The sequence below is a fragment of the Eulemur rufifrons genome, chromosome 2, assembly GCF_041146395.1.
Source record: "Eulemur rufifrons isolate Redbay chromosome 2, OSU_ERuf_1, whole genome shotgun sequence".
Taxonomy (NCBI): domain Eukaryota; kingdom Metazoa; phylum Chordata; class Mammalia; order Primates; family Lemuridae; genus Eulemur; species Eulemur rufifrons.
Window position 1 is genome coordinate 112,691,560 of NC_090984.1, and position 13,744 is coordinate 112,705,303.

A 13,744-nucleotide genomic window follows, 5' to 3' on the forward strand; every position below is an offset into this window, starting at 1 on the left:
AGTTATAGTCTGAGTAGAGAATACTTCTGTGACAAGTCTAAAAGAATCTCTGACAATCTGTTTCCTTGGCTGTGCAGAAGCTTTTTAGCTTGATATGATCCCGTTTGTCAAATTTTGCTTTGGTTGCCTGTGCTTTGGGGGTATTACTCAAGAAGTCCTTGCCTAGACCAATGTCCTGAAGCATTTCCCCAATGTTTGCTTTTAGTAGTTTCATAGTTTCAGGTCTTATAATAGATTTAAGTTTTTAATCCACTTTGATTTGATTTTTGTATATAGCTAGGGATAAGTGTCTAGTTTAATTCTTCTGCATATGGCTATCCAGTTTTCCCAGCACCATTTATTGAAAAGACTGTTCTTTTTCCAGTATATATTCTTGGCACCATTGTATAAGTTCACTACAGATGTGTGGATTTATTTATGAGTTGTCTATTCTGTTCCATTGAAGACTGTGACTAAATTTGAGAGTAATTAATACGGTCAGCAATGGACATAATGATTGTTGGGACTGTGTGTCTTCTCTCTTTAGAGAAAGGGGGAGAACTTCTTCATTTGTACCAAGGCTAGCTGTATCTTTTTGGGTAGCGACATAAGGTTAGTTATATGGTTGTACTGAAGTTAAAATGTATGTAGAAAGGTGCATGTGGAAGCTGATCAGCAAGGGGTAGATCGTGCAGGTTAGTATTGATATTCGTCGCCTCTCAGTTCTAAATCTACCATTCTTTGGGCCTCACAGAAGACTTTTCTCTTTTGCCAGCTGACCGATAATAAGCTTTGCCAATAGAGGGTGCTGGAGAGACACTACACAGCCAAAACAGAAGGTGACTCTTCAAGTGTGCTGTTTTACACACAAAGCCACACACTCTCATGCAGGGGACCTGGCAGCATGCTCCACAGTGGCAGCCCCAACAGCATCCTCCAGCACGTTTCTCCACAGTCACAGAAATGGTCCTAATGATTCAGCTGCAGTTTGCAGCCTCCAGCAAGATTCTCTGCCAAGACAGCGGCAGTCTTCTTAGTCCAGTGACCTTTTCTCTAGGTTAAGTGCTTTACTAAGCAGTGGTCCTGACCATTCAGCTCTGGCCTGAGCCCACTGGCAAACTTTCCCTTCATCCAGTGACCACTCTCACTGTTCTACTGAGGTAGAACCTCAGAACCTCTGGCAAGCTTCTTTGCCATAGACTCACAGAGTGTTCTGGTGGCAGTCACACCCTTTCCAAACAGGTCTGAATCTCTTTAAATTCTTTGTTCACTTTCCCTCAGCACTAGGGCTAGTACTTGCTTTCTATGGTGGCTACATCTAAAGCCTTTTCAGTAGGTGACCACCTTTTACTAGCTAACAATTCTTTTTATTAAATTTACCTTGTTCAAATGACTAGTGTAGTCTCTGTCTTCTGACTGGACAGTGACTAATCTAATCTCCAAAAGTGTTAGTGTAATATGAAAAAAGGAGGCCAGAGAGAAGCCCTGGGGCATTCCTAAATGTACACAGCAGGAAGAAAAGGCAGAGCCAGCAAGGGAAACAGAAGAAAGGAGCCAGTGAAGTAGAGAGAAAAAAAAAAAGGCATGTATGGGTTGTAGAGACAAGTGAAGAAAGCATTTCAGAAAAGAAGGCATGGTCAATTGTGTCAAAAACTGCCATGAGGTGAGCAAGGCGAGAACCAAGAACTGATCAAGAGATTGGCAACACTGTTCAATGGACAAATAGAAATAAAAGCCTAATTGGAGTGTGTTGTGGAGCAACTGTCAGATGAACACAAAGACAAGTGAGCCTCAACTATTTTGAGAAGTTCTGCTACAAAGGAGAGCAGAGAAACAAAACAGTAATTACATCAATCACCATGGTTGCCTGTTTTACTCAACCCTTATTCTGCTGGTTGGGTGCAGGCATAGAGCAGGTGGAAAGTTGAGTTTATGCAAAGAATAACATAATAAATATCTTTTAAATGCATAGCTGAGTTCAATAAAAAATAAGAAAATTCTCCAGTTATCAGAAATAAAAGGGAAGCAGAAAATCAGAGTAAAAAAGCCTTATCTTCCCTGAAGGCATAGGAAATGAGTCATGCACCTGGACCTCCTGGACAAAACTAGAATTCTTGAAGGGATGTATGTTAATCGTACTCATTACAACACTGGCTTTTAAATTCCATGTTAATTTGAAGTTCCAAAATACCAGTAGTGATGATGTAAAACCATTGTTCCCAAATTAAAAAATAATCAGATCTCTGAATCATTACCATCCACAGTTATATACATACACACTGCATTAGATTTTTTTAATTGAGCATGGCTTATATAAAGTATTTTTTTTTTTGAGACAGAGTCTCACTCTGTTGCCCGGGCTAGAGTGCGGCGTCAGCCTAGCTCACAGCAACCTCAAACTCTTGGGCTTAAGCAATCCTTCTGCCTCAGCCTCCTGAGTAGCTGGGACTACAGGCATGCCCGGCTAATTTCTTCTATATATTTTTAGTTGTCCAGCTAATTTCTTTCTATTTTTCGTAGAGACGGGGTCTCGCTCTTGCTCAGGCTGGGGAAATGCTTTCTTTAAAGCAAACATCATAGCTTGCTATCTCATAAAAGTCTCTACCAAAATAAAAGTTATTTGAAAAGATGCCCTGAAGTTATCAAACAAGAGATAGTTTTATCTGATGATAAAAGGGTCAAAGGAAATCTATAATTGGATTATATTTATCTTTTCACCATTACTCAGACCAGTGTATCGTGAAGTCAGTAAGGGCCTTTTATGCATCTGGGAGAATCTGCACAAAATTAATTATTTTTACAACTCAATATCACTAATGAACTTTGCTTTTGAAGACTGCTTTAAAAGAAAGATCAATTATTTTATTTTCAGTGTTTCATGTTGAAACTTTTTTAATAAAGTATTTACTTTTAACAAATTACTAATAATTAAAATGCACAGATACACATATATTTATAATTTTATCTATTTACTTGATTTATATTTATAAATTTTGTATTTAAATATACTAAATATTTAGTTTCACTGATTTTTACTTTAATATTTTTGATTCATGAATACCTTAAGAAATACTTAAGTGCACATATAGTAATAACATTCATCAGGTATCCCGGCAGATGGGAGTGGGAGAGTAGAGGATGGGTATATTCACACCTAATAGGTGAGGTGGGTACCATCTAGGGGATGGACATGTCTGATGCTCTGACTTGGGTGGGGCAAAGGCAATATATGTACCCTTGTAATAAGCTGAAATAAAAAAAATAAAAATAAAATAGATAATTACATGAATTTTTTTGCAAAAAATATTTCCAAATACCATATTGTCATTTTGACCCAGTATCACAACCATATCTCAGGAGAAAAATAGAGAAACAAACTTTTTTTAAAAAAAAATTTGCCCAGCAATAAAGAAATCAGGAAACAAACTTGTCTATCCTAGCCTGGGTTCTAGATGGAGAGGGAAAAATTGTACTTGAGAATTTACAAATTTAGGGTGGCTTACACAAATCTTGGATTTGAATTTATACTAATTACATGATCTATGTAATCCCAGTTAAAAAAAATTAATTTTTAGTGGTTCTGGATAGTAGCACCCCAGACACCTGGCAGAAGAAAACATAAAATCTCTCTGGAAGCACACCTTCAATTCAGACATCATAGGATTTCCACAGGTAAAGAAAGCCAACCAAATATGAACTTACAATCCAAAATTTAAAGGACACAAGAAAATGGACCAGTAGGAAGGAGTCAGCAGGAAAAAAAAAACAAAACAAAAAACCCACCCAAAACAGCAGAAAGGAAAACACAACATAATCAGATCCTTGGGGGATGTCAGATAATTAGATTTTATATTCTTTATTTGATAAGTGTAGTTGAGATTAAAGATATAAAAAAGGAAATCTAAAACATAAACAAGGATGTTATAAAAAAAACTCAGGAAAACTTGAAAAGAAAACAAATAGAACTTCTAAAAATGAGAATTATCAAAACTAAATAGCTAATGGGTAGGTTAAGAAGCAGATGTGAAAGAACTGCTACAAAAAGAATTAAGAACTAGAATAAAGATCTTAAGAAATTACACAGATGCTATACAGAGAGACATACAGAAAATATGAAATGAGCCAAGACATGGAATAATTGTGCAGAATTAAAAAACAGAAAGTCCATTAAAAATTCAGAATTGATTATAATTAAAAGCTAAAACCATGATATTTAAGTTCTTAAGGGAAACTTTCCACTATGTCATTATATAGAAAAGCACAAAGGCTGGCAAAAATTTAATATTTACTTCACAGACATTAAGAATATTAACATTAACCCATGTTATATATTTATATTTCTGCTTATTCTTTAACGGTTGCCATAAAATTGAGTTGTCTGTCAGAAATTTTCCTATAACAGTCTACTTTAACTATAATGACTTGTTTTTATAAAACATTAAGCCTCATGATCATGATACATGTATATTCATTTGTTGAGGAAAACTGTATGTGCTAACTGAATATTTCAGAGATAACGGTTTTATAATATTTAATCCAGTATGACTTCAGTAATCTTGTAATAATTAACCCAACCAGTATAAAATCCACACATATCGCTTTCAAATTAAGAAAATCTACCTGTTTTCCTCTTGAGTCAATGATGACAAATACAAAAATAAAGGTGATTATAGAATATTTAAAAACAAAAATACAGAATAATGAATTTTCCCTACAACCTAATGTAAAGATGTAGTCCTAAAAGGAGCCACTAATACTGGCACAGAATTTTTCAATACTGATGCAAGATATAAATCCACAGATTCAGGAAGCATAACAAATCCTAAACAGAATAAATAAAAATAAATTCCATATACATGCACAATGTTATTACACTGCAGAACTGCAAAAGAAAGAAAGAGATCAGTGGAAACTAGAAACTAGAGGAATAATATCTTTCAACCAAGAACTCCAGAAGCAGTTATATTAGCATTCAAGAATAAGAGTAAAAAAATCAAAATTTGTTCAGACTAGTGGCATATCAAGGGCAGGGTGGTTGTAACACTTTACTCAAAGTGGCAATACGCTGCCTATAGAGAATTCTAAAACAATAATAAAACTGAATAAAAATTAGTCTTTTTAAGAATTGTAATGTAGTGATAAAATACTCTTGCTGCTGGGATAGACCATTCCCACGACCCTGCCCTCAGTGTTCCACTAGTTCAGACAAAGGAAGCTGAGAGAATTTCCAACAAACCTTTACTAAAGAAATTTTAAGGCTACATTTTAGGAAGAGGAAAGTGATAAAACAAAAAACTCTGAGATTCAAGAAGAAAAAGTGAACAAAGAAATGTATAGGTACAGAGAAACCTGAGTAAATACTGACTGCATAAAATAATATTAATAATAATGTCAATTGAATGAGGCTGTGAGGGTAAAAAAAAAAAACCCCAAAAAACCAGAGAATAAAAATGCTGGACATCAATAACTAAAAAAAGGGAGGACAGTGACTGGAATTGAAGAGTCCTAGAGATTGTGAGAAACTTCAAATTTTTAGTAAAGTTTTCATGTTAAATATTTAACAGTAATCTTAAAAGAAGTGAATAGACTATAACTCTTCAAGTCAACAGAAGAAAGTGAAAAGAAATTAACTGATTGAACTGCAAATCCATGCTACCTAACTTCAACTTGGCTTTTCCTGTGGCTACACCATCCTTTCCTTCATCTATTGACTCTGTTACATTTCTTACTGTAGCTATTCCCAACTTTTTCAACTAGAGCTATAGTATAGCTCCTCCACTCCATTAGATAACATTCTCTGCCACTTTACTAAGAAATTCAAAGCTGCCTGTATATGCTCATCTACCCTAGGTTAATAGTAACAGCATTGCTCCAACAATTGAACCCTTTGTCACTGACAGCCTACACTGACAGCCTCATCTGTCTCCTACAAATGTGTCCAGTTCTGTTTCATCCTAAAATATTCTTCCCTCCACTCTGTTACTCCTTTTTAAGTTAAGGCCTTCTTAGTTTCTGTTGCTCCATAGATTAATATTGTTATATAGATGTTGCCCCATAGAAATATTGCTCCATAGAGATATTGCTAGATGGAGATAGAAATGATGTGAGGAGTTTTGCAGGGCTTTGCCCTGAAGGAATATGTGAACGTGTTAGTTCACATATCAAAAGCTGCCTCGCCTGAGAGTATCTCAAAGGTCAATGGCAGATGCTTTCTAAGGTGACGCTGCAGTATCAAACCTGTGGTTTTCACCTGCTTTGTACGACAAAGCAGGTTTGCATGGAGCCACGGGATGAGAGCTGATCAAAGAGTGCCCACCTACAGATAGACACCTGCAGCTAAAAGCAATTAGCTCAAGGGACAGTTCCTGCTTGACTCCTGACTACCCGTCTCCATCTACAATAACTAGATAAAGAAATATGGAGCCACTATATCTCTGTTTAACCATTCTGTTAAATGATAGCTTTATCTTAGAAGTTTGTCTTTCAAAGATTTTGTAACCGTTTGCTCACATAGAGTTAATTAAGGGATCTCTAGAAGCTTTTGGGGAGACTTCTAACCTAAAACGAACTACCTGTTATTATGTAAATCTGTTACCCCTGGCAACTGATCACTGTACCCACAAATATTGATGTGAAACTTCACTCCTGGCCTGACAGCTCACGGGAATGCTGTGGGGTCTCCCGAGCCTCCATCTATAAAGTCTATTCTTTATAAAACTGTACTTTCGTCTCTGTGTATTCTTTTATTTCTCTATTCTATTATTTTCTATTTTCGATTATTTCCTTATCCTTTGTGATGACCCCTGCCTGTGGGACCTGATTTTTTGCTGGGAATGTAGCTAACTCCCCACTAGTTTCCAGTTCTGGATTCTACATAATCCATAATCACAAAGGGGTGAAAAATATAGCTTTGTTTACTTCCTATGCTCTTTCTTCCAACATGTCACTGGAAATTTGCTCAGTTTAGGCATGATCATAGGCAAAGGCAAAGACTGGGTATAATTAATTTCCTTATGTAGCACCATAAGCAAGTAGAGACTGAATAAATATTTCAAAATATTTAAAGTCCATTTTTACATGCCTATTATTGCTCTCTTATATTTGTAAAGATTAGAGAATTGTGACAATTTAATCTATGTTCAAGTCTGAGAGCCTCTTACCCTTTTTCAGCTTCCGGACAGCCAACATACAATGACTAGGAGACAGATCCCATATTCTTAAGGTTTTATCATCACTTACAGTAGCACAGATGGGCAGATAAGGATGTGTAGCCAAACCCCACACCTCTCCTTCCATGTGTCCCTATAAAGAAAAGATAACCAAGATCAATTTAACCTAAAGATACACACACACACACACACACACACACATATATACAGTATACTTTATTTAGAATAAAACTAAAGACAACATTCAATAATACATAATGAATAAGTATAATAAAACTTTTGTTTATCTTTGGAATACACCATAAAGTATCTTTGTAACAACTTTATCTTCACAATTACAACATAATCAAGTTAGCATTAAAATCAACTTATAATCCTAAAACATCCTCTGGGTGGAGAGGAGAGGAATTAGCTGTCCTAGAATGTTAATAATTGCTACACAGTAGAGACTTCCAGTATGATAAAGTGAGAAGCTCCACAGACCTGCTAACCAGTGAAACTAGTAAAAATTTAAAACAAAACAAAACCATTTAAAGTCTCTGGAAATAGTTCCAAGGAGATACAACAAATGAAGTAACATTCATTCAAGAAAATCTGCTAAATCTGGTAAGAAGAGCAAGAGTTTGTGGTATTTAAACTAAGATCCAGACCGGGTGTGGTGGCTCATGGTGGTAATCCTAGCACTTTGGGAGGTGGGAGGATTGCATAAGGCCAGGAGTTCAAGACCAGTCTGACCATGTAGCAAGACCCCATCTCTCCAAAAAATTAAAAGTTAGCCAGCAGTTCCAACTACACAGGAGGATGAGGCAGAGGATCCTTTGAGCCCAGTAGTTTGAGGTTGTAGTGAGCTATGATGGCACCACTGCACTCTAGCCCAGGTGACAGAGCTAGACCCTGTCTCAAAAAAAATAATAATAAATAAAATAAACTGAGATCTATTCCCTTTTTCCCTCCTCATCTAGATGGAACCTCCAGGCCAGACTGATGCAACTAAGAATACCAGTCTCTCTCTCTCTCTCCCCTCTAGCTCCCAGTAGGAGGCCTATCTTCCCAGGAGGGGCAGGATGTCAGCATTTCTCATCCTGCCCCCAGCTGTGTGTTGCTGAGGCTAAATTCTTGGTGAGCTCAGCTGACAGGAGGGAGATCCCTTCTTCTGCCCAGCTTCTCCTCCAGATGGAGGCTCTACCTTGGGTGCAATGCCACTGAGAATAATAGAGACCTGGTGGCAACTCAGGAACACCTGAGCCTGCTGTTCCCCCTTTCCTTACCACGCCTGGAACACTCAGGGAGAAGCATTCCATTGGCCTCACTCTCAACTCCAGAGCCCTGGCTCAAAGATTTTGCCTAGAGTAAGAGGAAAGCCAGAAAAACAGATAGCTCCTAAAGTCTCTTCTCAAAGGAACTGACTTTATTTACAGCAGAGTGTGGAAATGCTCATGCCTAAGGGTATTCTCAGAAATAGTGGAGGCTGTTATAAAAGGAAAGTGGGAGGAGACTGGTAGACTCATTGGACATACAGGCTTAACTGCTGACCAGCTAGTTTTTCCAAGAGAACCAGGGAAATCTCCGAGATAGCTGGAAGGAGCCTGCTTGGAATCAGAACAAACCTCAAACTCTAACTGGGGGAACTTTCCTTTCAAAGGAGCCTGAATTTGATTGGTTTAGTCTGTGGAGCAATTTATATCCCTGGAAAGGTTGAAAACAATAAAGCAATTGGCCAGCAATTAAAGGAATTTAACAGCTGGGTGTAGGCAGGGAAAGAGACAAACAGGAGGGAACACCTCTGAAGCCAATATTACCCTGATACCCAAACCAGACAAAGACATCACAAGAAAACTACAGACCAATATCCCTGGTAAATATGGATGCTAAAATCCTCAACAAAATACTAGCAAATCAAATCCAATACATATAGAAAGAATTATATACCATAACCAACTGGGATTTATCCCAGGAATGCAAGGTTGACATAACATTCAAAAATCAATTAATGCAGTACATTGTACCAGTAGCATAAAAAACAAAAACTGCATGATCATCTCAATATACACAGAAAAAGCATCTAACAAATCCCTCCCCACCTATGATGAAAACACTCAAAAAACTTGGAATAAAAGGGTAATTCCTCAATCTAATAAAGGGGGTCTATGAAAAACCCACAGTTAATATTACACGTAATGGTGGAAGACTAGATGCTTTCCCTCTAAGATTAGGAACAAGACAAGGATGTCTGTTCTCACCACCTATATTCAATATTGTATTGAACGTTCTAGCCAACATAATCGGACAGGAAAAAGAAATAACATGCATCCAGATGGTACAGGAAGAAGTAAAACTATCTCTATTTACAGACAACATGATCTTATATATAGAAAATCCCAAAGAATCCACCATAAAACTATTAGAACTAATAAATGATGTCAGCAAGTTTACAGGATATAAAGTCAATGTACAAAATCAGTTATATTTCTATACATTAGCAATAAACAATATAGAAGCAAAATTAAGAAAATTCTATTCACAATAGCATCAAAAAGAATAGCTAAAAATAAATTTGACAAACTAAGTGTAAGACTTGTACACTGTTGAAAAAAGTTAAAGAAGATCTAAATAAATGGAGAACTATCCCATGTTCATGGATTGAAAGATTCACTGTTGTTAGGATGCACTACTCCCCAAACTGATCCATAGAATATTGCTGCTACAAACATTGTTGTACATATTTTTGAGTAAATATATGAAAACACATATCAGGTATACATAGTCCGATACTTTTAATTATTACAGTTTTATACTTTATTTCTAGCATAGAATCAAATTCCTTGTTTATTCTTGAATATTTTCTCAAATAGATGATTTTTTAAAAAGATTCCCAGAATTTGTAAAATATTTCATTAAGATTTGGATTGTGATCTTATTCAATTTAGAAGTTACTTAGTTCTTTTATGTCTTTAGTAAAATCTTACAGTTTTCTTAACAAAGGTCTTACATATTTTTAGCTATATTTATTCCTGGTTATTATATAGTTTTTTGGTGAGAAGCATTTTCAATGTCATATTTTCTAACTGGTTTTTGCTAGCACATAGAAATACTATTGATTTTTATATGTTGATTTTGTATCTAGTCACTTTACAGGACTCCTTAACTAGTTCTAATAATTTTTCAGTTTGTTCTCTTGATATTCAAGGTATAGGATTATAATATCTGAAAATACCAACACCGTTGTCCATTTATTTCCAATATATACACCTTTTATTGTTTTGTTTTACTGGATTGGCTAAAGACTCACACATAATGTTTGACAATAATGGTGAGATCTGCTATCCTTGTCTTGTTCCTGATGTCAAGGAGATAATAAGACATTAGAAGTCTTAAACTTTATAATAACTAGCAAAAATGATATGTTAACAATTTTTAATTGGGAGGCTATTAGGCTGAAAGAGCCCCAGCACTTTTGGTTCCTATGTAAGCAAACCAAAGCCCGATGTAAGTAGTAAAATGAAACTAGAGACTTTACTAATCATAAACTGCCAACTAACCTCTCTAAGGTCTTTCTACTCTAACCAACTAAATACATTTTCTTTGTCTTGCTTCCATGTTCAGCCTATAAAAGCTTGCTGCACATGCTGTTGCAGCAGACCAGTTCCAAGTGCTGAGTGCTGCCTGATTCATGAATCCTTTAATGCTCAAATAAACTCAGTTAAATTTATTTTGTCTAAAGTTTTTCTCTTAACAGATTTATAACTTCCAATTTTTTCACAATTATAAAACTGCATGTTTTAATCATTTCATCTGTAAAAATGTACTTATGTTAATATTTTCCAAGAGATCATAAACATGTTTAACACCATGACTCCATCATCCTTTTCTTTCAAAGGCATAGTATGAAACTGAATTTAAACAGTAAGACACCAGTTAATCGAATATAAACATTTTGTCATCTGCTTACAAATTCTCCTATGTCAAAATACATGTTAACATTAAAGCATGTGCACTGTTTTCATCACCAGTGCACTTGCTGGTGTCCTAACAGGAATGAAGTGGGGGCTGAAGGAGAAAAATGTCTGTATTAAGAAAGAAAGTAATTCTTTTTCTGTCAAGCCAAAGTTTGCTGTTACTATACATAGCTGCACGAGGACAATTTCTCATCAGTATAGAATGATGATGTTAAAATAGTAAAACTTCCTTTACTGTTTTATGATATTGATTTATTTCCCTTCCCGCTTTTCAGAAAAACATAATACACAGAAGAAATGTACATCTAAAAATCTAATCCACCATTTCTGATGGAAATGTTAAGGATCATATGACCAGCAGTTATTCCTGCGGTTTAATTTTATATTTCAGCCACACAAATTTTTACATATCTGAGTTTTTGGTTTATTACTAACATCTTTTTACTGATCAATTTATTCAATAATAAAATTTTAACATACATTCATTTTTTTATTTTTCTAAGTTAGAAACTTAAGAAGGAATGACTGAACTGAAGAATGTCAGAGAAAAATAACTGCCTTAAGCTCAAAAAATATACTTCAAAGAAATAAAATTACAAATGGAATAAATGGATGAGGTTAAATTACAAGTGTGGTTTTTTTCCTTTATTCTATTTTGTGACAATAAATTACTTAAAATATTGGCAATTATTCCATATGAGAATATGCATATTTATTTACTGATATCAAGACATTTAGCTATAACTAAATTAAATTTTTTCTGTATATACTAACATTAACACATATTTCCCTAATTAATTCAACATTATTTTTCACCATTGTCAATTTTTCCCTTTTATGTATTGAAAGAATCAATCATATGTAAATGAAAAAAACATATTAGCATTTAAAATTACCTGAACCAGAAGTGTTATTGGGCCACTTTTATCCACTTCTAGTATTTCACCATTCTTTGTGCCAACTAAGATATGACCATGTCCTAAAGATATGGCACGTATGGATGGATTATCTTCCAAGAGAAGACCTGAAACATTAAATGGAGATATTCTTCTAGGTATGAAGTCATTATAATACAAGGATGTATATATTGCCAATTATGCTATTCTGACAGTGAAAATCACATTACAAGGTTACTGTCTCCCATAGGTTAAGTATTCTTTTTTTTTTTTTTTTTGATACAGTCTCACTGTGTTGCCCAGGCTAGAGTGCTGTGACATCAGCCTAGCTCACAGCAACCTCAAACTCCTGGGCTCAAGCAATCCTCCTGCCTCAGCCTCCTAAGTAGCTGGGACTACAGGCATGCGCCACCATGCCCGGCTAATTTTTTCTATATATATTTTTAGTTGTCCATATAATTTCTTTCTATTTTTAGTAGAGACGGGAGTTTCGCTCTTGCTCAGGCTGGTCTCGAACTCCTGAGCTCCAACGATCCACCCGCCTCGGCCTCCCGGAGTGCTAGGATTACAGGTGTGAGCCAACGCGCCCGGCCTAGATTAAGTATTCTAACAAATGTACTGTATTTCTTCCAATCATTCAATTTACTAATCCCAAAACAAGTCCCACCTACATACTATAATTCTATGGTTCCTACCATTCTGACAACTATTTATTTACCTCTTCTCTTAGCCCCTCCACATCCAAATCCTGTACCTCTTAGAGCGCTTACAATATTCTGATTAATACTTTTAATTCAATTTTAACTTAAGATATATAGTTGTCCCTTGGTATCTGCAGGGGATAGATTCCAGGACCCCTCACAGATACCAAAATCACTGGATGCTCAAATCCCTTATATAAAATGGCATAGTATTTGCATATAACCTATGCACCCTCTCCTGTATAGTTTAAATCATCTGTAGATTACTTATACTGAGTATGATATACATTCTATGTAAATAATATTTATACCGTGTTTCTAAATTTGTATTTTTTTTTATAGTTGTATTTTTATTTTTTTCCTTGAATATTTTTCATCCATGGTTCATTGAATTAGAGGGTGCAGAACCCACGGATACAGAGGGCTGCTGTATTTGTTTATGTCTACTTGTCCTAGGCAGGCTTCAGCAATATATTATTAAACATGATAGACCCAACTCCTGCCTTCACAGAGTATACAATATGGAAAAGAGACCGTGTGAGGAGCAGCATATAGCAAGGAAATTTAGCCTTTTTATGGGGAGGTGAGGATGGAGGGATCACCCTAAAAGAAACAATGTTTGAGATTTGAAAAAATGAGTATGTGGTCAGGTAACTGGAGGCAGTAAGAGGGACAAGAAAGGGAAAATTCTAGGAAAAAGTAGTATCATGTAGAAAGGCCTAGAAGTCAGAGAGAACGTAATGCAGGGCCTTGAAGGAAGAAATGCACTCAAAGAAAGGGCAAAGGGAAGAAGGGCCTGAGAAGGTAGAGAGGCAGGGTCAACAAAATGCCAAGGTGAAACAAAACATCAAGATTGAAAACAAGTTCCCGACTGGTAATAAATGCGATGCTCATGTGAAAATTTTCTTTGGAAAATTAAAAATGTTAAAAATTAGCATTAATCATCTTGTACTTGGCTAGTATTTTATCATGTATATTATAGAAAATAAATTTTTGAAAGGACAGCAATGATTCTGGTATCCAGTTAAGTGACTTTTTCCATT

General features: G+C 35.6%; 1 protein-coding gene across 5 annotated transcripts in view; it reads right to left on the reverse strand.

Annotated features, from left to right (window-relative positions):
- The window catches only part of EML5 (EMAP like 5), a 132,779-nt gene that overhangs the window by 50,289 nt on the left and 68,746 nt on the right, over positions 1–13,744 (reverse strand). For 4 of the 5 annotated variants that reach the window (XM_069489129.1, XM_069489121.1, XM_069489111.1 and 1 more), the window contains exons 20-21: positions 12,001–12,128; positions 7,140–7,281 (exon numbers count right to left, since the gene is read on the reverse strand). In XM_069489129.1, coding sequence (XP_069345230.1) covers positions 7,140–7,281; positions 12,001–12,128 — 270 coding nt within the window. Of the gene's footprint in view, positions 1–3,474; positions 3,583–7,139; positions 7,282–12,000; positions 12,129–13,744 lie in introns of those variants that run through there. The other variant, XM_069489148.1, reaches the window with a different exon arrangement.